This window comes from Triturus cristatus, chromosome 1_2 (assembly GCF_964204655.1).
Source record: "Triturus cristatus chromosome 1_2, aTriCri1.1, whole genome shotgun sequence".
Classification (NCBI taxonomy): domain Eukaryota; kingdom Metazoa; phylum Chordata; class Amphibia; order Caudata; family Salamandridae; genus Triturus; species Triturus cristatus.
The window spans coordinates 848,905,505-848,931,525 of NC_140580.1; the positions used below are offsets into that span (position 1 = coordinate 848,905,505).

The 26,021-nt window shown below is 51.2% G+C and overlaps 1 protein-coding gene across 4 annotated transcripts in view; it reads right to left on the reverse strand.

Annotated features, from left to right (window-relative positions):
• ZBTB17 (zinc finger and BTB domain containing 17) overlaps nucleotides 1–26,021 on the reverse strand; it is a 405,882-nt gene that overhangs the window by 154,385 nt on the left and 225,476 nt on the right. For all 4 annotated transcript variants that reach the window (XM_085609022.1, XM_085609021.1, XM_085609020.1 and 1 more), the window contains exon 11: nucleotides 892–1,012. In XM_085609022.1, coding sequence (XP_085465148.1) covers nucleotides 892–1,012 — 121 coding nt within the window. The remainder of the gene's footprint in view (nucleotides 1–891; nucleotides 1,013–26,021) is intronic.

Consider the following 26,021-nt stretch of genomic DNA (forward strand, 5'->3'; position numbering starts at 1 on the left):
CCGGCGAAAAGGAGGGACAAATAGGAAAGATTAACCACTTGGAAGCAAGGATTTTTAAAGGACACTGAACGAAACCAAAGAAAAGCAATGGGAGGCCTGGAAGCCCACAAAGTATATACAATATATATAGGACACTTGACTGGCTGTACCAGACTACAGAAAAAGTCCACTGGAGGATCCTCTCTCAGTCCAAGTGACACATATTTTGAATTCCTTGTCGCCAAACTACACAACACACAAGATCACCTACAATTCTAGAAGTAGGTGAAAACCTGCCTATTTCTAAGGTAAAAATCTGGGATCTCTGTACCCTCTGATGCCAACATCAAACAATCCAAATAATTTCAAAACATTCTGCCCAGAGTGATCAAAGAACCAGGAATTCTAAAATCGGATCGGTCATGAACAAAGCAGCACACTGACGCAAAGTGAATAAAAGTCCTAGGCTGTCACATTAGGACGCTCTTATAGTTGGATACAGTCCAAGTAGAGTGGACAACAGAGGTTAACAAATTGAACAGGAAAAATTGCACTGGAAAGTCACATCCCAGATCCACTTATTGACGACTGAACAGTGCAGGCTGGGCAACTCCAGCGCACAAACTGCAAACTAATCATCGCTACTCGAGGTTACCCAGCCAACTGTATTCAATAACTCACTACAGGCTACATAACAACTATACCCCATTGCAGTCCCGAAAAAGGTGCAAGTGGCAAGTGACCTAGAAGAGGAACTGCTCCCTGCTATTAGGGGCAGAGGGAGGTACTGCTTTGAGGGCAGTGTACACCATGATTCTTTCTGGGTTAATATATGTATTAGTTCTGGAGGTTAAGGACTTACCCCTCATGGAAAAGTACAGAGAAAAGGTATCAGGATACTTTGGATCTTACCTCTTCCCACATCGTTCACACACATACGGCTTTTCTCCCGTGTGCTGCCGCACATGCGCGATCAGTGAGCTGGCTTGAGTGAAGGCCTTTCCACAGATTAGGCACTGGCATGGTTTTTCACCTGTTGAAGGACATGGGTAATAAAAGATCAGGAACACACAAGGTCTGTCAACCGAAAACTGCATGAACCACACAAAATATGGAAAAATTAGCCCAAACAAACAAGTTACCTTACCTTCGGTAACATCTTATTTGATGGAGACTATCTAGCCGCAGATTCCTTAGCTTAGAATAATCCCCAGGAGTGAGACTAAATCTGGTCCCCCTTGCACACTGGAAGGTAGCATTGGTTGGATCAACATGGCATCATCAGTGCTGGAAATGCCGTTCGCAGTGCCTATACAGGTGCCACCCTAGCGTGCTGACCTCAGTTTTTGACTATTTTTTCACACCAGAATCACAGAGCCAAACTGAGGTGGACTGACGAGTGTGCCAAAGTGAGGTCCTGAAGGATCTCTTAAAATTGCGATACACAGTTTGCCGAACGGGGAGGATGGGAGGGCTGGTAAGGAATCTGCAGCTAGATAGTCTCTACCAGATGAAGCATTACCGAACATGTAGCTTTTTCATCTGACAAGGAATTCTAGCTGCAGATATATCACCTTCAAGACAGATACCAAACAATCTCTCCCCAGATGAGGGTCTGAAGACTGTGTTATACTAAGAAGTCCTGGAGCACCGAACAGGCAAAATACCTATCATGCCGGACTTCTCTCTGTAGCACAGTGGACACAGCTTTAGCTCCGATGGAATGAACTCCAAAACCCTCAGGGGGGTGCTTCTTAGCCATTGCGTAGCAGATTTTAATGCAGAGGAACATTCATCTGGAGAGGGTTCTCTCATGAACTGCCTTGCCTTTCTTTGCATCTGCAAATCCAGCAAAGAATTGATCATCCACCCGGAAGTCTTTAGTATGATTGAAGTAGAACAACAATGCTCTTTTTGGATCCAGGCTGTGGAGTCGCTCCCCTTCTTTTGTAGGATGGGGCGGGGGGTGAAAAAGGAAGGTAGAGTGATGATCTGCTGACGTGAAGGAGGCGGCACAGGTCCTAAAACCCAGCTTATCTGGGAAAATTGTTGTGTACAAGGTATTAACAGAATGCACCTGGAGTTCGCTAACCCTCCTGCCAGATGTTATAGTCACAAGGAAGTCTGTTTTGATGGTAAGCAGTCTCAGAGGGCAGCTGTGCATGGGCTCAATTGGTGAACAGATAAGGAAGGTGGGAACTAAGGAACTAAATTCAAATCCCATTGGGGCATGATGTAAGGAGTAGGGGGAAACATACGCTCAAACCTTTCAAGAAATGAGTCACAACATGTGTCTTATACAGGAAGGGCTGTTCTGGTAACCGCAAATCTGAAATGACGGAAAGGTACCCTTTAACTGTGCCCAAAGCAAGGCCTTGCCGGGTAAGGTACAAGACAAACAATAGAACTTCAGATAAGGATGCAGATAGAGGATCAACAGATTTAGCAGTACAACAAAAAAAACAAATTTGCCCCATCTGCAGGCTTAAGTCATTTTTGTGGAGGGACGCCTGGCATATACTTCGGGAGGGAGTTCAAATACCCTGAACTGTCGTCGCTCAATCTCCATGCATGTAGATGGAGAGTATGCAGGTTTGGGTATAGGACCCTGCTCTCTTGCTGCAATAGGAGATCCTCCAGAAGGGGCAGCCTGATCAGAGGTCAGATGCTCATTCTCAGGAGTTGGGGCACCAAGACCCTCCTTGCCTAATCCAGAGCCTCTAAGATGATTAGGTTCTGGACGTTCTTGATCTTTTCGAGAACTCTAGGCAAGAGTGGCATTGGCGGAAAGGCGTACAGGAGTCCAGAGCTCAACTTGAGACAAAATGCATCTCCGAGTGAGAGGCACCGTGGAAATTCTAATGCTCACAAGTGTTTACATTGTAGGTTCTTGTCCATGGCGAATAGATCTAACCAAGGTTCTCCCCAATCTCTGAAGGGACCTTGTACCACCTCCAGATGGAGACGCCATTCGTGATCTGTGAGGCATCAGCTACTGAGTACATCCACTCTGGCATCAGAGTGCCTGCCAGATGTTGAACTACTAGGAAAATGCCCGGATGTTCCAGCCATGTCCAGAGACACAGAGCCGCTTGACACAGGGTCCACGACCCCACCACTTTCAGTGTCAGGCGAATCACACTCAGTTTAAACAAGTTGATGTGGAGCTGAGAATCCGCCGGAGACCAGAGCCCTCCGATCTCCACCTCTTCCTGATGGCCACCCCAACCTAGGAGTGACACATTTGTCACTACTGTGAAATCTAGGTGTGGAAGGGAGTTGTGGTCTGCAGCTAAACTAATCGTGATCCGTGAGCCAACACTGCAGATCTTTTGCAGTACCCTCCGATATGTGGACCAGATGGGAGAGATTCCCATGAGGCTGTGCCCACTGGGACTTTAAATCCCACTGCAGACTCGGCATATGCCACCGGACATATTTTACCAGCAGGATGCAGGAAGCCATGAGAATCAGCAGCCTCAGAGTCAGACTCATCGAAATACAGGATAGAGGCTGAAACATCTGAATCGTAGCCCGAATATCCAGGACTCACTGTTCAGAAGGATAAGCCCAAAACTGCACTGTATCCAGAAATGCTCCAATGAAAAGGAGCGGCTGAAAGGGTGTCAGGTGTGATTTTAGAACGTAGCTAGTGAACCTGAGCGAATGCAGTACGTCTGCCATAGTCTGGAGGTGGGCTGTTGAAGGCAGGCTGCCTCGAGCGAGCCCGCCTTCAACAGCAAGTCGATGAGGTGGGGGGGAAGACTGGAATCCCTGACCTCCTCAGATGGGCTGTAGTCACTACCTTGTTGAACACCCGAGGTGCGCTGGTAAGGCCAAAGGGAATCACAGCGAACTGACAATGCTCTTGGCCTACTGCGAACTGCAGATAAATCCAGTGGCCAAGCAAGTAGACGTACTGCAAATCCAGCACTACCATCCTGTCTCCAGGGTCTTGGGTAGATAGCACCTAAGCCAAAGTGAGCATCTTAAATGTTTCCTTTTTCAGGAAGCAGTTGAGAGGGTGTAGGTCTAGGATAGAACGAAGACCTCCATCCTTCTTCAGAATCAGAAAGTAGTGGGAATAGCAACCAATACCTACTTCTGCTGTCTGTACTCTCTCAAGGGCTCCTTTGGCCAAAAGAGACTGGACTTCCTGTCACCAGACCGAATGGAGGTCGTCTGTCAGCCATTTGGGGGACAGTGACAAGGGTGTTGGAAAGGTAGAGCGATGCTCTTTGGGGGCAATCTGAAGCACCCATTTGTCCAAAGTGATTTCCCACCATTGGGCAGGTGGTGCCAATCCCTGCCACCATTGCCCATGATGGTGTGAGGTCAAGTTAAAGGGGCTTTGAGGCTGCGCTTGCCAGAGGGGGTGGGGGACTTGGGTCCCACGAGGCTTGTAGAAGCTGCAGCCACAAAAGGACAGATATTTGGTGCCCGTAATGGCTAGGGGGAAAAGGGTGCAGCTGATAGCCCCTACCATAGATGCTGAAGGCGGAATGCAACTGTCACGGAGCCATCGTGAGCCTCAATGAGCTTGCAGTGGACCTACTGCCCTTTAATCGTTCAAGTGCTGAATCCACCTTGTTGCCAAACAGGAGAGCGCCATCAAAGGGCATGTCCATAAGAGATGCCAAGACATCCCCTGAAAAGCTAGTTGTCCTAAGTCAGCCAGGTGTGACGTCTAAAGCACCACCATGGAAGCTATGGCTCTGCCCAGCGAGTTGGTTGTATCCATTCCACATCTGATGATAAACATTACTGCATCCATCCTGTCAGAAATTGCTTGGAGGAGTATAGCTCTGGCCTACTCCGAGACCATAGGTAGCACTTGCGCAAACATATCCCATACAGTATGGAATATTGGCCCAAGAAGAATGTGGTGTTCACTGACCGCAGTGCAAGCCTGGTGGAAGAGAAAATCCTCTTTCCAAAGGTACCCAGCCTTTTGGATTCCCTATCTGGGAACGCACCCATGTTTGATTCCCAAGATAGAAGCCCAGAGCACCAGATTCTCAGGTGTGGGGGATGGGTGAGGAAGGCTGGGATCCTGAACGTAGGGCGTTGGCGGCAGGAGATAGACCTGTAAACAGGAGGGCCTGAGCAGGGCTTTGGCCAGGCCCTGCAGTACAAGTTACTTACCTTCGGTAACGATGTATCTGGTAGAGACGATTCTAGCCGTCCCGAGGTCTTCCGCAGGCGTAACGTCAGCAAGGTCACATAAGCCCAACCCCGACGTCTTCCGCAGGCAGTGCCCTCACCAAGAACCCTTACTCCCCTTTGATGAAGCCCTCACTGATGTCCTGATCTGATAGAGACTACTAGCCGCAGATTCCTTAACGTAGAAATATCCCCAGGCGTGAGACTGGACCCGGAAAATTGTCTTGCCCAGCATCTCTGCGCACTGGGGGGGGGCGGGGGGGTACCACGCGACTCCGCCCCGACGTCTTCCGCAGGCGTGACGTCAGCGAGGTCACATAAGCCCAACCCCAGCGCGCTGACGTCAGTTTGCTTTGGAGAACCTTTCTGTGCCACAACGCAGAGCCATCACAACAAAACTGAGGAGAGCATGGGAACAGTGTGCAAAAAAAACGAAATAAAAATAGAGAGAAACAAAAAGGTAAGAAACATCACCAGTGGCACCAAGGCACCAGAAGGCGACAACAGCAGGCCAGAGCAGGAAAAGAGCAGAGCACCACTCTGAGGAACAACTGTGCCAGCCAAGGCAAAAGTAGCAGGTGGCAGTAAAGCACCAGAAGGCCAGAGCAGCGAAGCCATCGTAAGAAAAGGGCAAAGCACCACTCCTTGGAACCACCTCGCAAACCAAGGCGAGAGCAATCCTGGAGGCACATGCATGTGAAAGCGCCGTGACAGAAAGAGAGAGAGAGAGAGAGAGTCTGCAACCACAACCACAAAGGGAAGGGCCACAAGCCCGGAACAGAGGAGCAACAGCAACCCATCCCCAGACTACACCACCAAGGAGGGCCCTACCTCCTGAAAGGAGGAGGACAAAGGGCAGGCAAGCGATCTGCAGACCACACTGCCATGGAGGGCCAGAACCCCTGAAAGGAATAGGAGGTCAAAGGACAGGGAAAAGAACCCCCAACGAAGAAGACCGGTGGGGGTCAGAAAATCTAACAACAGAGGGAAAGAGCAGAAGTAGGCCCTCACGCTGGAAAGAAACCAGCTGGAGGGATGCCTGACCAGAAGAAAATGAAGAGGACACCCACAGAAGACAAGCCACCCAGAGGGAGGCGACTGCAGAAACCCAAGAGGGTCCTCGCAGAACGGGGAGGAAGGGCGGGTCGTGAAGGAATCTGCGGATAGAATCGTCTCTACAAGATACATCGTTACCGAAGGTAAGTAACTTGTACATCTGATAGAGACTACTAGCCGCAGATTCCTTAACGTAGAATAGATACCCTAGCCATACGCAGAAGGGAGGAGGGCCTGCGAAAGAGCCTCCCCACCAGGAGAGACATGGGGCCCCAGCAGGGGACATGTCACAGGACAAGAAGGGAAAGGCCAGGAGATCCTAAGCCCAACCAAGGGAGAACTGCCCAACACCCCGCAGGGGCAGACAGCGCCCGAAAGCCCCAAGGAACACAAGGACCACCTCAACCTCCAGGAAGAAGAGGTAGAACCGGAGGCAGGTCCCACCGTAAAACACCTACACAGTGACAAAAAAAGCTGAACACACCTCAGCCGCAAGCAGCGGACAAGGCAGGAACAGCCCCACCGCCAAAGCGCAGACGGAAAAGAAAGGCGCAGTTGCGCAAAGCCTCAGCGGAACCAGAGGCAGGGCACAAGAGAATACATCAAAGGCCACAACGGTGGGTTAGAACAAGCAGGCCTGCACGGGCCTAAGCAGCCAGCAGCAGGCAACATCACAGAATGGTGCACCCAGGGCAAGCCAGACGCCAGCCGAAGGCAGAGGCGAGGAAGGGCCAGGACACACCCCAAGGGAGGGGCCGGTCCAGAAACAAACATACTGACCCACAAAGAAGTGGAACCAGGCAGAAAAGAAAGAGGAGAGAGACGAAGGACGGACCAGACGTCCACCAGAACACAAAAGCTAAGGAAAGCCAGTCCCCCAGGAACACCAGACAGAGGACCAAGCCAAAACACCGGACAGAAGTGTGGAACTGCTACAACAGGATGCCGCAGACAGCAGGCCAGACTGGGCTAGCGACATAGCGACCCAGGAGGAGGACAGACCAGAGCGCAATGCAAGCTGCTTCAAAACAATCAGCAAGAAGATCGCACCTGCGACATACCGCAGCGCCACGGAGAGCAGAAGCCCGAAGTGCGACCATACCTCCCACGCACATGATAGAGCTATGTAATAGCTACCATTACCCCACATAGGGTATGTTACGTCCCAAGAACATGGGAACACCTCTTAGGAAAAGGTTTCCGCAGCAGAGGACTAACAGAAAGACCTTCGGAGAAAACCGCAGATGGCCTGCCAATCAGCCAATAAAGAATACACAGGAGGCCTAATCTCAGGGCCTACACGGGCTTACCAACAGCCAAAACCACAAGTCAAAAAAAGGGCTGGACCAGCAGCCAACAGCACCAAAGTCCCACAAAGGACCTGAAGGCACATGAACCACACAGAACACACAACCGGGGCTACGCACTACAAGGCCCCAGAAGGAGGAGGAGGAGGAGGATCGTCCATGCGCAAGATTCCCGCAGCCGTGGAAACAGCGAAGGCAGCACTCGCCTCCGTAGGGCGCCGCGGCAGGGAAAGCAGTTCTTCTGTGGGTGAGGGCTTCAAACTAAGGCGGTCATCTCCCAGGCCAACCAGAGGCAGGAAAGGCCCAGCCCGGAAAGGGGGAAGGTGGATCGATGAAATGGGAACCTGAGGCGCCTCCGGCGAAGACTACGGGCGCTGCAACGGCGAAGAGCCGTCCTTAGAGGACGCCGGGGAAAAAGCCACGATGCGGCAACCCATCTCCGGGGAAGAAGAAATTAACAACCGCCGAACCTCTGGAAAAGAGGGGGAGTCTGAAGACTAATCAACGACTCGATGCCCGCCCGGCACCGTAGAGTACACGAACGGCGTCAGGTCAACGTCGACCGGCGCCGAAGGGGACGCCGGAACGACCTCCGCCACAATGTGCGGCGCAGGAGACCAAGGCTGGGTCGGAGCCGGGGTAGCTAAAGAATGGTGCCGAAAAGGCGTTGACTCGACCTTCGACGTGGCAGCCGTCGGCGTGGAGGGACGAGGGACACGCCCCGACCCCTAGCCGGCCCCTGCGGCGCCGCCAGGGCCTGCAGCTTCCGGCGCCTGAGCGGCGTCACCTCGGCCTCGGGCAAGGCCGCCGCCTGCCCAGAGGACCGAGGAGAACACGCCCCGGCAACCTCCCGCGACACCACAGGGACCCCCGCGGGGGTTTGCGGCAAGGCAGAAGCGCCGTGGTCCGAAGGAAAGAACCCCGAAGGGCCACACCCCGATGGCACCACCACTTCAGAACTAGGAGCCGGACCTGTTGGCGCCGGAGAAGCGCGCCGGCGACGTCGCAGAAGTCCCCGCACGCGGCAAGTGATCCGCAGACGTCACAGGAAGAGAAGGAGAAGAGGGAAGAGCCAAAGAGGCCTGCAAGGCTGCTGCATAAGCCTCCATCTGGGCTCTAGTCGCCCCCGTGCCGGGAAACGGCGGATAGGGTGGCGACGCGCAGGGCCGCACCACCCGCGGAGAACCCGCATCCCCAGCAGGCCATGGACCGGGCCTCGGGGACAAACTGCGACATTTACCAACAGGTGAGTGACGCCCTTGCGGCCTGGGAGAAGGACAATGTCGGAGATGGAAGCGGCGGGTCTTGAAGCATTCCGTGGGAAACGGGCGTGGCGACACCGTCGACCTGGACATGTGCCCCGAAAGGAGCTTCATCCGGCGCTCCCGCCGGGACTTCCGCTTAATTTGCTGACACGCCTCGCAGTCCGTGGAGTCGTGGTGCTCCCCCAAACACCACATGCAGATGGGGTGAGGATCCGTCGCCGACATCTGGCGTGCGCAAGATGAGCACGTCTTAAAGCCCGAAGGCATTTGCACACTGTTCTCAAGAAAAACGCTGAAAAAGAAGGCCTGAAACAGGCCAGGAACACGATTGAATATGCTACTTACCAGTATGCATCTGTTCTTGGCATGTAGGGCTGCTGACATTCATATCTGTGCATAGATCGCCGCCTAGTGCTGGGTCCGGATGATTGCACATTGTTGTCCTGGAAGAGTCTTCGAAGTATCACGAGATAGGTGGCTCCTCCCCTGGACTACAGTGCGCATGGGCATCCTCTCCATCCTCAGATTGTTTTTCGCCATTGTGGCAGTGATGGAGTAGATACCGTAAGTGATGACCATGCTATACAGTAATTCTGAGTGCTGCAGCTGCTACAGGCGCCGGGGAGGAGGGTGGGCGATATGAATGTCAGCAGCCCTACATGCCAAGAACAGATGCATACTGGAAAGTAGCATATTCAGTTCGAGGCATGTGGGCTGCTGAATTCATATCTGTGCATAGATTATATAGCAGTCCCTCTATTAGCGGCGGCTGCCCGTGCAAGCTGCAGCAGTTTGAAAAAGGTGTCTTGAGAACAGCCTGTCCTACAGCTGCCTGCTGTTTTGAATGTACATCTACACAGTAGTGTTTTGTAAATGTATGTATAGTGGACCATGTGGCTGCTCTACATATTGCTTCTAATGGAATGTTTCCCAGGAAAGCCATGGACGCCCCTAACTTTCGTGTTGAGTGGGCTCTCGGAGGAATAGTTAACGTGAGTTTAGCTTTTTCATAACAAATTTGAATACATTTAACTATCCATCTGGCTATCCCTGCTTTGGAAATGGCGTTGCCCTTATGTTGTGGAGAAAAGGCAACGAATAGTTGTTTTGTTTTCCTAAAATCCTTGGTCCTGTCTATATAGTACATGAGGGCTCTCTTTACGTCTAGTGTATGGAGCATTCTCTCTGCGACAGTTTCCGGATTTTGAAAGAAAACAGGCAGTTCAATAGTTTGATTCATGTGGAACTGTGATATTACTTTAGGCATGAAGGTGGGGTTGGTACGTAGTACAACTCTGTTCGCATGAACCTGTATGAATGGCTCTTGAATGGCGAGTGCCTGGAGTTCACTAACTCGTCTCAGCGAAGTGATTGCCACCAGGAAGGCTACTTTCCAGGTGAGGAATTGAATCTCACATGAACGTAGAGGTTCAAAAGGTGGACCCATTAATCTGGTGAGGACCACATTTAGGTTCCACACCGGCGCCGGTGGGTGCCGTGGAGGAATTACTTGTTTAAGTCCCTCCAAGAATGCTTTGATGGCAGGCACTCTGAATAATGAGAGGTGTTGCCTGTTTTGAAGATAGGCTGCTATTGCGGTGAGATGTATGCGTATGGAACTATATGCTAGACTGCATTGATATAAGTGTAGCAGGTAACAGATGATATTCTGAGTAGATGCATCTAGCGGGTTGATGTCATTGTGTTGACAGTAGATGACAAACCTTTTCCATTTTGCCGCATAGCACGCTCTGGTGGTGGGTCTCCTGGCCTCTTTGATGATGTTCATACATTCTGGAGGCAGGTTTAAGTATCCAAACTCTAAGACTTTAGGAGCCAGATCGCCAGGTGCAGCTGTTGCGGATCTGGGTGCTGAATTGCGCCATGGTTCTACGTTAAAAGTTTGGCGTTAGTCGCAGCGTTTGATGTGGCACCACGGAAAGTTCTAGAAACGCGGTGTACCATGGTTGGCGTGCCCACGTTGGAGCAACCAGGATGAGCGTCATTGAGTGTTGCCTCAGTTTGCATGCCACTAGCGGTATTAATGGCGCTGGGGGAAAAGCGTACGCAAATCTGCCTGACCAGTTCATCCATATCGCATTGCCCTGCGACTGTGGATGTGGGAACCTGGCGGCAAAGCTTTGGCATTTTGCGTTTTCCTTTGTGGCGAATAGGTCTATTTCTGGATGACCCCACTTTCGGAAGAACGGTTGGAGTACTGATGGATGTAGCTCCCACTCGTGTATTTGGTGGCTGTGTCTGCTGAGCAGATCTGCCATCTGGTTGTCCTTGCCCGGGAGGTGTTCCGCCATGAGGAACATGTTCCTTTGAATGGCCCACTTACACATGCTCTGAGCCAGATGAGACAACTGCGGAGAGTGTGTTCCTCCCTGCTTCTGAATGTAGTACATGGCAGTCATGTTGTCCGTCCGGATCAACACGACTTTGTTGCACAAGTGTACTTTGAACGCCTTCATGGCTAGGAAGATTGCCATCAGTTCCAGAATGTTGATGTGCATAGAGGAATATTCCCTAGGAAAGCCATGGACGCCCCTAACTTTCGTGTTGAGTGGGCTCTGGGAGGAATCGTTAATGTGCGTTTAGCTTTTTTCATAGCAAATTTGAATACATTTAACGATCCATTTGGCTATCCCTGCTTTGGAAATGGCGTTGCCCTTGTGTTGTGGAGAAAAGTCAACGAACAGTTGTTTTGTTTTCCTAAAATCCTTTGTTCTGTCTATATAGTACATGAGGGCCCTCTTTACATCTAGTGTATGGAGCATTCTCTCCGCGACATTTTCTGGATTTGGAAAGAAAACAGGCAGTTCAATAGTTTGATTCATGTGGAACTGCGATATCACTTTAGGCATGAAAGTGGGGTTAGTACGTAGTACAACTCTGTTTGCGTGAACCTGTATGAATGGCTCTTGAATGGTTAGTGCCTGGAGTTCACTAACTCTTCTCAACGAAGTGATTGCCACTAAGAAGGCTACTTTCCAGGTTCCACACCGGTGCCGGTGGGTGAGTTGGAGGAATCACTCTTTTGAGTCCCTCTAAGAAGGCTTTGATGGCAGGCACCTTGAATAAAGAGAGGTGCTGCCTGTTCTGTAGATAGGCCGCTATTGCGGTTAGATGTATACGGATGGAGTTGTATGCCAGATTGCATCGGTATAAGTGTAACAGGTAACAGATGATGTTCTGAATGGATGCATCCAGCGGATTAATGTCATTGTTTTCACAGTAAATGACAAATCTTTTCCATTTAGCCGCATAGCAAGCTCTGGTCGTGGGTCTCCTGGCCTCCTTGATGATATTCATACTTTCTGGAGGCAGGTTCAGGTAGCCAAACTCTAAGACTTCAGGAGCCAGATCGCCAGGTTCAGCTGTTGCGGATCTGGGTGCTGAATTTCGCCATGGTTCGGTGTTAAAAGTTTGGGTGTTAGCCGCAGTCTTTGAGGCGGCACCACGGACAGTTCTAGTAACGTGGTGTACCATGGCTGGCGTGCCCACATTGGAGCAACCAGGATGAGTGTAATTGAGTGTTGCCGTAGTTTGCGTGCCACTAGCGGTATTAATGGCGCTGGGGGAAAAGCGTACGCAAATCTGCCTGACCAGTTCATCCATATCGCATTGCCCTGCGACTGTGGATGCGGAAACCTGGCGGCAAATCTTTGGCATTTTGCGTTTTCCCTTGTGGCGAATAGGTCTATCTCTGGATGACCCCACTGCTGGAAGTACGGTTGGAGTACTGATGGATGTAGCTCCCACTCGTGCATTTGGTGGCTGTGTCTGCTGAGCAGATCCGCAATCTGGTTGTCCTTGCCCGGGAGGTGTTCCGCCATGAGGAACATGTTCCTCTGAATGGCCCACTTCCACATGCTCTGAGCCAGATGAGACAACTGTGGAGAGTGTGTTCCTCCCTGCTTCTGTATGTAGTACATGGCAGTCATGTTGTCCGTCCGGATCAACACGACTTTGTTGCACAAGTGTACTTTGAATGCCTTCATTGCCAGGAAGATAGCCATCAGTTCCAGAAGGTTGATGTGCATCTTCTGTTGTTGTGTCGTCCATAGTCCCTGCACTGGGTAATTGAGTACATGAGCTCCCCATCCCTGGAGAGACGCGTCTGCCGTCAGTATTATTTGTGGAACAGGCTCTTGGAACGGTCGGCCCTTGCAAAGGTCTGATTTCATTGACGTGCCAAGCACTCCTGAAGCGGGCGCATATGTAGTCTCGCGTGCGGGACTATGAAGATGCAGGAGGCCATCATGCCTATCAACTGCATGAACACTCGCGCTGGAAGGGAGTGTTGTGGTCTGAACTTTTTTATCAGCAGTTGCATGCTGTTGATTCTCGCTAAATTTGGCTGAGCTTTGGCAGCCAGAGTGTCTATAGTCGCGCCCAGGTACTTCCGTACGTGGGCGGGTTGGAGATGTGACTTTGGATAATTCAGTGAGAATCCCAGACTGTGAAGAAGGTGAATGGTGTGGGATATGTGGCTAGCACACTGCTGGGCTGACTTTGCCTGAACAAGCCAGTCGTCCAGGTAAGGGAAGACGTGAATGTGCTGTCTCCTTAAGTGTGCGGCCACTGTCGCTAGGCACTTGGTAAAGACTCTGGGCGCTGTTGTTACTCCGAAAGGGAGTACCTTGAACTGATAATGCTGATCCTGAAGAGTGAACCTGAGATATTTTTTGTGTGATGGGTGTATGGGTATGTGGAAATACGCATCCTTTAAATCTAGTGTTGCTAGGAAGTCTCCCTGACTGAGTAACGGCAGAACCTGCTGGAGGGTGAGCATATGAAAATGCTCTGACAGAATGTATTGGTTGAGAGGGCGGAGGTCTAGTATAGGTCATAGAGACCCGTCCTTTTTTGGGATTAGGAAGTACAGAGAGCACACCTGACCCCCGCTGTTCCATAGGCACGAGCTCTATGGCCCCTTTTTGCAGCATACTTAGTACTTCTTGCCGCAATAATGTCAAGTGCTCTGCGGACATAGGACGGTGTCTTGGTGGTATGTTGGGTGGATTGGATGTTAATTCCAGACAATAACCGTACTGGACAATTTCTCTGACCCACCTGTCTGTGGTGATGGATCTCCAGACTGGCAGGAACTGTTGGAGTCTCCCGCGACCGGTGTTATGTAGGCGGGGGGCAGCGACAAGACGTCACTGTTTGTTATTGGCGGAGGACCTGGTGTTGTTGTGTCCTCTGCCTTTGGTGCTGGATCCACGATATCCACCCCTATTGTTTTTATTATAGGTACTCTGGGTACCTCCTTTACTGTATTGCGGCTGGGACCCCTGACCTCTAGCTGCTCCTCTATTCCCGGGGCGACGAAAGGAGCCACTCCGAAACTGCTGCGACTGTAGAGCCCCCATAGATTTTGCAGTTTCAGTGTCCTTTTTGATCTTTTCCAGTGTAGTGTCAACCTCGGGGCCAAATAAAAAGTCTGGGTTGACTGGTTGATTCAAGATATTATTTTGAATCTCAGGTTTGAAGCCTGATATTCTCAGCCATGCGTGCCTCCTCAATATCACACTAGTGTTGATTGCCCTTGCTGCAGTGTCAGCTGCATCTAGTGCGCATTTGATGGACGCATTTGTAATGAGTTGTCCTTCTCTGATGAGGAGCTCCGCTCCATCTTTGTATTAATCTGGTAGGTGTTCTAGCAGTGTTTCTAGTGTATCGTAGTGTGACCTGTCGTATCGGGCCAGGAGTGCCTGAGTGTTGGCAATGCGCCAGATGTTTGCTGCTTGTGCTGCTACCCTCTTGCCTGATGTTTCTAGCACTTTGGACTCCTTGTCTGGAGGAGGAGCATCACCTGTAGTTTGCGAGTTAGCTCTCTTGCGAGCATTAGAAACTACCATGGAGTCCAACGGCAATTGACCCTTAATGTACATTGGGTCTCCGGGTGCTGGTTTGTATTTCTTCTCTATTCTCGGGTTCAATACCCGTGCCCTGGTCGTTTCCTTAAAGATGTCCTTAGCATGTTTAAGAACTCCTTTTAACATCAGTAGAGTCTTGACCGTTCTTTCTGATGTGGAGAACGTGTCCACTAAGAAATCCTCCTCCACAGAGTCAGAATGGAGTTCCACTCCGTGATTGGCAGCTGCCCTTTCAATGAGGGCATTAAAAGCAGCAGTATCTTCAGTGGGAGATGGTTTGATATTATAAAGATGAGTGTCAGGAGCATCTTGTGGGTCACCTTGGTCAGTAGGGTCATGCTTGATCTTGGTCTTGCTGTTGGTCATCAGGGTCATTATCAGGGTCATTATCCACGGGATAAGTGGTATCATCCCCAATATAGCCCTCTCCTGCATCCGCCTCCGAGTGTGTAGGAGAAAAGGATGGTGGTTCCTGATGATAGGTGTGGAATGTTTCTACAAGCACTGGCGTCGAACCTGATGCCAGTTTCCTTTTTAGTGGAATCTTGTAGGAGTCCAAAGCCTTCTCTGGAACAATTCTCCGCTTGCGGAACAACAGCCTACCAGTGTCGGCGTCGATAAACTGGTCCTGCGAGTCCTCGACATCGGTTCGTTCCGTGGACACTGTTCGTGGTTGTTCGACACTCCTCCTAATTTCGAACATCTTCGGTGCCCCTGGTGGCGGCAATCCAAACTTGATCGGTGCCGGCGCAGAGTGAGCTTTGGCGACCTTGTGTGGTTCGGGACCCGTTTTTGGTTCGAGGGTTGCCCGTTCCCTGATGCGTTTTAGGGACTCCGACACCTGTTGCAACGTGAATGCAGACGGTGCTTTGGAACCAATAGGCTCTTTGGAGACAGGCCTCGACCCGGTCTCCGGTTTCTTCCCAGCCTTCGGGTTTTCGATCCGAAGTTTGGGATCGACGCCCTGTGGATCTGATATTTTGGCAGGCGCCGCACTCTTCGGTGTTGACGTAGTCGGATCGACCACCGTGACCTTGGTGATCGGTGCTCCAACCTTCGGTGCCATAGGCCGTTGCGTCTTCTCGGGACCGAGGGCCTTCTTCTGTGTCTCGGTGCCGAAGCCCTTTTTGGTTTCTCGGTACCGAAGTCCTTCTTTCTTTGGTCGGCTCCGATGTCCCTTTTCTGTGTCGACGGATTGGAGGGCTTCGATGCCTTCGATCCGACCTGAACCAGTTGCACTTTCGGTTTCGATTTGACCGGTGCTGGGTTTGGTTTCGCTTTCACTGAAACAAATCCAGTCTTTTTTGATATTGTTGGCTCTTTTGAAATGTTCGAAGCTGGGCCTTCAGGCGGGGTGTAGAACGATCCGACTGATCTTGGGTAAGGCCCGCAGGCGATCCCTCGACCTGAGCCTTATTAAGACTGTCCCCTTCGGCCTCTGCATCTACGGATTGGCCTAGCTCCTCGCCCGAGCTATCTTCCTCGGCCCCAAGGGCCTCATCGTCGTCTCCTACCTCGTCGACGACGTCTTCGTCCTCGAAGATCACCTCATCATCGTCGTCAGATTGGGATTCATGCTCCGAAGCATGGCTCGAGTCTATCTCTTCGACGCTCTCGACTTCTTCATCCTCGGTGCTGAATATGTTAACCGGGTTAGGCGCCGATTGTTTGGCCTCCAATCTAGCCGCCCGTCGATTCCGAAGTGTCTTCTTTGACCGGAACCGGGCGCAGGCCATACACCTTGACTCATCATGATCCGGTGATAAACATTTGTTACACACCGGATGGACATCGATGTGTGGATATTTCGCATGACATAAAGGACATCTCTTGAAGGGAGTCCTCGATTCCATCCTCGAACGTCGATCGATGTTCGGACCGAAACTAGGTCCGAGAAGTGTGAATAAATCCGAGAACAAGTATAATAATTTGTCGATACCGAACGCAAACAATACTGACGATACCTAAAGGCTTTTGGCCTTAAATAAAGTTTTCCTAACTTGAGCTAAGATACGCACATCCGAACCCAATGGCGGAAAAAGGAAAAAAACAATCTGAGGATGGAGAGGATGCCCATGCGCACTGTAGTCCAGGGGAGGAGCCACCTATCTCGTGATACTTCGAAGACTCTTCCAGGACAACAATGTGCAATCATCCGGACCCAACACTAGGCGGCGATCTATGCACAGATATGAATTCAGCAGCCCACATGCCTCGAATCTGGATCCACGTTGCACTCGGAAAAGAAGTAAACTGACGTCAGCGTGCCGGGGTGGGGCTTATATGACCTCGCTGATATCACGCCTGATAGACGTCGGGCGGAGTCGCGTGGTACCGGCCCCCGGCACGCAGAGATGCTGGGCAAGAAAGTTTTTCGGGTCTAGTCTCACGCCTGGGGATAATTCTACGTTAAGGAATCTGCGGCTAGTTGTCTCTATCAGATCAGGACATCAGTGAGGGCTTCATCAAAGTGGAGTAAGGGTTCTTGGACGAGGGTTGAAGCACCTCTGCCAAGACACTGGTCTTGACCTCAACAGTGGGCAGCTGAAGTTCCAGGACCTCAGCCGCCCTCTAGACCACCATCACAGAGGAAGCACTTTCCTCCATAGCCACTGTGGAGGAGGAGAAGGAGGAGGAGGCGGCGGCCAGTGTCTGGTGAGGTGTCCAGATTACTGGCACCACCCAGATTCTCATACCAGGTGTCGTAGGCCATGGACACTGATAGGGGGTCAAACTAGCCATACGGATCATCAGATCCCCTCCATTTGGGTTACTCAGTGGGCCCTTCATGGCAATAGGACTCTTTCTCCAATGCAGGGCATGTGTGCCTGGTCAGTGCCAGAACCAACGTTGCACGTGACGCAGATCTGATTCCATATAGGGATGGGGAATCACAATGTCTTTGTGGCACCCCATGAACGACAACACTGCAACTATCCCCAGAGGAGGTCGCAATCAGGGCCAATCCAAATCTACTAACGGATCCAGAGAGCCAGAGACTGGCGCAGACCCACCAGCGGACTCAGAGTCAGAGTCCCTTCTGAATCCATGGGATCCGAAGGCACTCAAGAGGGGTCTGGGGAGGAGCCTAGCGCTTGACCAAGATGGCCGCGTGAGCTCTGAGCTCCCGAGACCCTCGCGCCCTCCGTCGACTATCCTGTCTCTAATCCTGTCTGCATGCATGGCATCGTGTAGATGACTTGGCAGGGAGGCGATTGATGCTACCCGAGGTCGGATCGCCCACCGGGAACCGGAGTTATGCATGGCGGAAGATTGCGGCCTATCGCCGAGGGATGCCAGGGGCTGGAGTTGGCAGGATGCCCGACCTCTAGTTGAACAACAGCGGCCAGGCGAGGTGTGAACTGTCGGATGGAGGTCCCCGTCCTTTCACTTTCACTTTCTCTCCCTTTGTCTGCCCTGCCCCTGGAGAGCCCTTGGTGGCTTTATTTTCCTTTGGACGCTCTACATGCTACTCTGGCGGCCCACTGCAGACCTGATCACTCCTGATTCCTCTTGCTGAGAGAGGGCCGTCTTATCGGAGCCGAACTGCTTGGTGCCAACCATGTCGGGCAAAACAGAGGTGGATCGGCTGAAGCCTAAGTCAACCAGGCGGGGAGCCTATTCTCAAGATAATAATATGGACCGCTATGCTCTGCAGAAGGGGTCACCGAGTGGGTCGAGCCAGTCGCCGGATACCCAGAAGGAGGTCTCGCCCTTGGCCCCGGAGCTATCGCTGCAGGATGTCATGGGGGCGCTCGAGGGGATGCAGACCTCGATTGGGAGACAATTTGATGCCCTGGCGCATAAAGTGGATACCATCTTGGTGGACGTCAACCTGATCCGTGCTGATTTGGGCAAAACCAACGAACGGGTTAAAACCCTGGACCTCAAGACCACGGGCCTCGCCGATGAGGTTTCGGAACTGCAGACCGAGGTTCGTAAGCTGAGGACCGAGAGTGATCTCGCCGCCCGTCGGCTGGAGGACTTTGAGGGCCGGGCCAGGCGCAACAACGTGCGCGTTATCGGGGTCCCGGAGTCCTCGGATGAGGCTTCGGTTGACCTGCTCGTGGAGGATTTGGTGCTTAACCACCTGCAGCCTAAGGGTCTTGGGAAGTTCTTCGCGGTTGAAAGGGCCCACAGAGTGCCGGGTGGGAAGCCCAGGGTGGGAGCCCCGCCGAGGCCGATCGTCGCCCGGCTCTTTCATTTTCGAGATCGGGACGCTATCCTGCAAGCATCGAGGGTAACGGGCCCGGTCCCCTTCCAGAACACGTCGGTGAATTTCTATCCTGATTTCACCCAGCAGGTGCAGAGGCAGAGACAGGGCTTTCTGGGGGTGAAGAGGCGCCTTCGGGGGAGGGATCTGAAGTATGCCATGCTCTTCCCTGCCAGACTACGTGTGGTGTACGACGACCGGACATTCTTTTTTGAGTCTCCCGCCATGGCCGATGAATGGCTGGACGCTTTGCCCCGACGACGGACGGGAGAGGACACTGCCGCGGATGGGGACAGTGGCCGGGATGGGCAAGGGTGATGTTTTCGGAGCTGGTCTGACTCGATTTTACTTTATTTAATGACTTGAACAGAGTGCAGTAAATGCGGAGGGTTGCGGGAGGACGAGGGGAGCTCTTTCCTCCCTTAGGGTACTTTTTGTAGATTTGGGTTTGGTAGGGCGACAGGCACACTGCAAGTTGGGGGGGCTTTGTAAGCTGCAGCAGGGGTGCAGGGTGGGGGGGATGGTTGGGACTTTGGGTTTGTTGTTGGGGTGTTTGTTTCTGCAAGGCGTAATGATCGTTCTCGGGATTGTTCCATGGTGGCTCTTCGGGTGGGGGGTGGGCCTCTTTGTGTTTGGGGATGGGGGGTAGAGGTTTAAGTGTTATTAGCTGGAATGTTAATGGTTTGGGAGATCGCATTAAGCGCGGGATAGTTTTGCAACACTTGAAACGGTCAATGCCAGATGTTGCCCTACTGCAGGAGACACACCTCATAGGTAATACGTGTTATGCTCTTAATAGGAAGGGTTATAAATTCATAGCTCATTTGGGATTTTCCTCCGGGTCCAGGGGTGTGGGCATCCTAGTCAGGGCCTCGCTCCATTTGAGGTGGACTCCACAATTGTTGACGATAGGGGGAGGTTTGTGGCGGTGGCGGGGAGGTGGGAAGGTAGAACTTTGGTTTTGGTTTCGGTTTATGTCCCTCCAGCCCTGCAGGCCTCCACGTTTACAGATCTGGGTAGGGCCTTGCTGGATCTCCCGGGAGGTATGCTAGTGGTGGGGGGGGATTTCAATGCTGTCGGCTCTGGGCTGCTGGATAGGTAACCGCCCAGAGACACTGGGGGGGCTCAGAAGTGGCTCCCAGACTTACTAGACACACTCGGCCTGATAGATTGCTGGAGGCTCCGGCACCCCACACAGCGTCAATACACCTTCCACTCCGGGGCGCATGGTAGCCTCTCTAGGATTGACTACCTGCTCACTTTGGCTGCGCACGCCCCACTGGTGTCTGAGGTCAGGCACATGGCGCGTGGCATATCGGACCATTCGCCAGTGTGGGTCAGGCTGGACATAAGCCGCGAGGGAGGGGGAAGGGTGGCTCCTATTAACCCCTGGTACTTTCGAGATTCTAAGATGCGCAGCGCATTGGTGAAGACAGTGGATAATTTCTTCAAGGACAATCATGGGTCCGTGGACTCGGCCGTGTCGTTGTGGGAAGCATTTAAGACCGTGCTGCGAGGGGAAGCCCTCTCACTTGTAGTGGCGGCCAAGCGGCGGTGAGATGGCGAGGTTATGCAAGTGGAGGAGGAGATCAGGGCTTTGGAGGGAGCGTTAGAGGAGGAGGTAACAGCGGCCTCACTGCATGAGCTGAGCTTGAAGCAAGCCGAGTATAAGGACCTTGTGACAAATGCCGCTAAGACCCTCAGTAGGGAACAGCAGGGCCGCCTGTATGATGTTGGTGACAAGGCCGGGAAGCTCCTAGCTTGGCTGGATAAAAAAGAAAGGGTTAATAGAGTAGTGCCGGAGTTGACGGGAGAGGGGGGAGAGGTGATTTTGGAACCTGAGGGGATTGTACAGTCTTTCTCGGACTATTTCTGTAAGGTTTATGCCTCAGTGTCGGATAGGCCGCCCGAGGACTCGCGTGACCTCTTGAGGGATATCGCTCTGCCCTGTCTCTCTGATGTAGATAGAGATGATCTTGATGGAGACATAACGGTCGATGAGGTGGCGGGAGCTATTCGCGCGCTGAACCCGGGCAAGGCCTCGGGCCCGAATGGCTTGCCGATTGACCTGTATAAGCTGTTCCCGGATAGGGTAGCCCCTCACCTGCGCGCCATGTTCGTGGAGGCGCGGGGGAGTGGGACCCTCCCATTGGACCAGAGGCTGGCGACAATTGTTGTGATACACAAAGATGGTAAACCCCGAGATAAGTGTGCCTCCTATAGGCCCATCTCACTCCTCAACGCCGAGCCGAAGATTCTGGATAAAATCCTGGCGGGCCGATTGGTCAGGGTACTTGGAGACTTGATTTACCCGGATCAATCCGGTTTTATTCCGCATCGCAACACCGCGTTAAACCTTCGGCGCCTTTATGGTGTGATTGCCAGGGCTGGCACGCTGCGAGAACCGGCTATTGTGGCGTCTCTTGATGCCACGATGGCCTTTGATACGGTGGAATGGGAGTATTTGTGGGCGGTGCTAGCCAAGTTCGGCTTTGGCCCTGGTTTTGTGAGTTGGGTGAGGTTGCTGTATGAGGGACCCCTTGCGAGTGTGGTGGTAAATGGCCGAGCATCGACTCCGTTCCGGCTTGGGAGGGGGACTCGGCAGGGATGCCCCCTGTCGCCTCTGCTGTTCGCCCTTGCCCTTGAACCGCTGGCGGCGTGGATACGATGGCATCCGGACATACGTGGCCTTCGCTGGTCGCCCGAACACGAGGATCGTATTTCGCTATATGCTGACGACATCCTGTTGTATCTTGCCTCGCCCAAGAATTCATTCATAGTGGTTTGTGACGTTCTTACATCTTTCGGTAGGAACTCGGGTCTCGTCATCAACTGGAGTAAATCGTATTTATACGTCCTTAGTGGTGAGGTTCCACCGGTCCCGCGAACTTGTTCGATCCAGATTGCTCAGCAGGGCTTCATGTATCTGGGGATCTTTATCTCCATGGACCCCGCTTTGCGGTATGAGAGAAACCTGCTCCCCCCCCTGGCGCGCCTGCGGCGGGATGTTGAGGGCTGGCGGAGGTTGCCGCTCTCCCTCGTCGGGTGCGCTGCCTTGTTCAAAATGATGTCCCTTCCTCGGTTCCTCTACGCATTGCAGAATACTCTGGATTGGGTGCCGGCCAGGTACTTTCGGGAGGTCGAAAGCCTCCAACGAACGTTGTTGTGGGATGGGCGGCCGCGGATAGCGATTGCTAAATTGACGCTTCCATGGTATGACGGGGGTATCGCTCTTCCAGACATCCGACGCTATTACTGGGCCACCCAGTTGTCCGCGATTAACCATGGTCTTTATGGCCCGGCTATCAGCCCTGGTTATGCCATGGACAGATGGTTGCTGCGTGGTGGGAACTATCTTACGGCATTGTATTCGCGGTCCCTCGACTCGTCCCTCACGGGGCCCACTGGGGTGGCGGTGCGTGTATGGAAGATGGCGACTGACTCTCTGGGCTGGAAGGATAGGCTCACCCTAGCTACCCCGTTGTTTGAATCTGAAAGGTTGGGTAGGCTTTGGCATACGAAAGGGTTTGATAAATGGGACTTGATCGGCATCTCCAGGGTTGGAGATGTGCTGATTAAGGGGAGGGTGAAGTCCTTTGAAGAGTTGCAGAAAGAGTATGAGTTGGGGGCATCCGAGTTTTTCAGATATGCTCAGGTGCGTCATGCCCTGCGGTCAGTCCTTGTGGAGGGTGAGAGGGTGCCTGAGTCCTCTCCTTTGGAGGACCGGATCCTTGATGGCCATATGCCAGAGAGCACGATCTCGCTCATCTACAAGAAACTGATAAATGTTCGGGCTGATATACTTCTGGGGCTGCGGGACCAGTGGACCAGGGACGGACTCGAGTTGGATGATGAGGACTGGCAGTCTGCTGTTTCCTCTCCTAAGGAGGTTGCGATCCCGTCGCGTCTGAGGCTGGTGCAGCTCAAGATATTGCATCGAGTGTATGTGACGGGGCCGCGACTGGTTCATATGGGATTCTCTGAGGAAGGCCTATGCAGGAGGGGATGTGGTATGGTGGGTACTTTCCTCCATATCATTTGGGAATGTGGTGTCATCACGGAATTTTGGAGGCGAGTCCATGCGGTGATGGGGGAGGTGACGGGCATTGCTATGCAGCCGGAAGCGCGGTGTTGTCTCCTGAATGTCTGGGGGCTCACTGATCATGATGAGGCGCAAACCCAGTGGGTGACTCTGGGTAATATGGTTGCTAAGAGGGACATCGCGCGCTTGTGGGGTTCCGCGGGGCCCCCCACGTTAACCGCGTGGAAAGAAAATATGGACTGGAGCATGCTCAGGGAGAAGACAGTCTATTGCGCTAGAGGCCGCCCTCGGAAGTGGCATGCCATCTGGGGGAGGTGGAATCAATACAGGGGGGGAATATGTCTTGCCCCTGATCTGGATCCCCCCGAGGAACAGCTTTCTTCTTGATCTTCTTTCCAGCTTAGTATGCAGATGTGATGGTTAATTGACTTCTTGGGCCTCTGCGTTCCCCCCGTTTTCCTCTTTTCACAGTACTGTAACTGTTAAGACGATTGAGGTCCGGCTCCCCCCGGAGGGGCTAACACCGTGGGTATTCAGTGTTGTTGCCTTGCTGGGGTTTGTTGTGTGTTTGTAGTTATTTAAAAATGGAACCTTTTCACTGCTCCTTCAATGCACTGTGGACGCTTCTTTGTCCTCATCTACCGAAGCTGCCGAACCTCCGGGTTGTCGGCTGAATAGCTGTGTCCAGATTCTTGAAGAAATAAAGGTTTTATAAAAAATAAAAAAAAATAAAAAAAAAAAGGGGTCTGACCACCCAAAAATGAAGCCTATGGCCTCATAAAACTCACGATGTTGGGTGGTGCTGCAAGGTGGAAGTATTATGTGATATGGCTGGGTGGCCTTATGTAATACTAACAATACACAAAAGTGGACCTCAGATTCAGCCTTAGCAGCCTTAGCTTGATCCACGTAGTGTGGCACAGAGCAGCCAGGCTTACTCAGAGGAACATGTGTTAAGCATTTCACAGTACCAACATTGACAGGAAGTGGCAAGACTCGAAAGAAATCTGGACACCAGTGTATAAAAATAGATTGTATTTTTATAGAAATATTGACACTAAAACTAACTTTTGTCATGCATACAACAAGAGCTGTGGATTTTTAGAGCATTCAAAAATAGAGGCACTTAAAGTTGTCAAACCCGACCAATGCAATCATGGAAGCCGCAGCTATAGCAAGTATTGGCAAGCTTCAGGTTATTCTTTGAACAAAGGTAAAACAAAGGTAGTATGTACAGATAATATAACTTTTAATGATCCTCGGCATGTAGAAATTGCTACATATTTGGGAGTCTGTATTAGCTCGAAAGTAGGCACAATAGTTAAGAAACATTTTAACCCTCTGATTAAAACAATATCTACAGATCTTAAAAGGATAAACGGGCTGCACCTTTCTGTTATTGGGTGAGGAAACGTTTTAAAAAATGACAATGTTGCCAAAAATCTTATATATATTTTGCTCTATTGCGCTTGCGATAGACCCAGTAATTTTAAAAGCACTAGAAGCCATGTTTTCAAATTTCATTTGGCTAATACGGGAAAGTAAGAGGCTCCATAAAATACTTGACACTCCCACAGGCACAGGGTGGGCTTGCGTTTCCTAATATCACATTTTATCACTGGACGAGCCTTTTACACCAGATGTTGATTTTATTTTGCTTGGCTACAAGCAAAGAGATAGAGGAGGAAAGGAAAGTCAGGATTCCAATGCTATATGAAATTACCTTCGGGAGGGACGAAATGGGGCTGCTATTACGTCAGATAGAGACAAGCTACTACAAGAAGGTGCGATTTAAGGTGGTGCATAGTGCCTGGGAAATATGGACTAGGGTGAGTAAGGCTATGGCAATCCCAAAAATTAGTCGCTACACCCATTTGTGGTGATTGCATGTCTTTCCGCACCCTTTCTATGATAATATGGGAAGGCACTGGGAACAACTAGGCCTAGTATCAATAGGTGCTCGATAAGTGTCAGGCGAGCTTCGCCCCTTAGCTGCCCTGCAACAGGACTATGGGATCCCTGCTAGGCAACATTTTAAATATGTGCAGATCCGAGAATTTTTTGCTAGTTATAGTCCGGCAATACCTCCTGAAAAAATACCACTACTTGATATAATTGCACGGAGGGGTAACAGGATAAAAAATATTTATAGTATACTGCTAAAAAGCATCCCAGACGATCCAGAGAAAACCGAAACTAATTGGGCTGGGAAGCTGTATAATCTCGATGTTGATGTGGATATGGCGCTGTTACTAGCGGCCAAAACTTTTTGATCAAACAATCTTAAGACACAACATTATAAAACTTTGTTCAATCTGTATTTTACCCCTGCCAAGCTTTTTAGTTGGGGCAAGAGAGCAGACGATAGTTGCCCAAGGTGTGGGGAAGGGCACGCAACAATAGTACATATGTTTTATGATTGCGCTAGGCTGCTCTCTCTCAAGAACGAGGTGGTGAGCTTTTGGGAGGGACTGCAAGGTCGCAGGATTAACGCATCCTCCACCCTGATGCTCATGGGCTATGATAGCTGTATTGACCTGGACACCACAGAGAAATATTTTGTATTTATTTGCACAGCTGTTTTTAGGATAATAATTGAAGCAAGATGGAACGATGCTGCTCCCCCCACCTTTCAAATATGGCTAGCACGCCTCTTGGGGATATATATTCAAGAGACAGCATTATATGCGTGGAGGGGTAGAGAGGCTAGGAAACTCGGGCAAGCAATTTGGTCACCTATTGTAAGGTGGAGAAAGAACGTGGGATACCCTGGTAGGATAAGAAGTGGTGGACTTTGGGAAGTACCCTAAACCACATGTATATCAATTTAATGTATGTAATTAGGCATTGCTACTATCCGGTTCTATCTATCTGATTGTTTTACTAAGCATTTATAGTATTTATAATATTTATGATATTCCTTCCTCAATTCTAATAATACTATTTATAAGAGCCTTTGTGTATATTTTATAAGCCTGATGCACTGCTTTATCTTGTATGTAAGAACTGCTATATGTATTGTAACTGGATTTCTATGGGAATTTAATAAAAAAAAAATAATAAATAAAGTTGTCAAACTGGTCCCATTGAAATCAATGGGGAAAA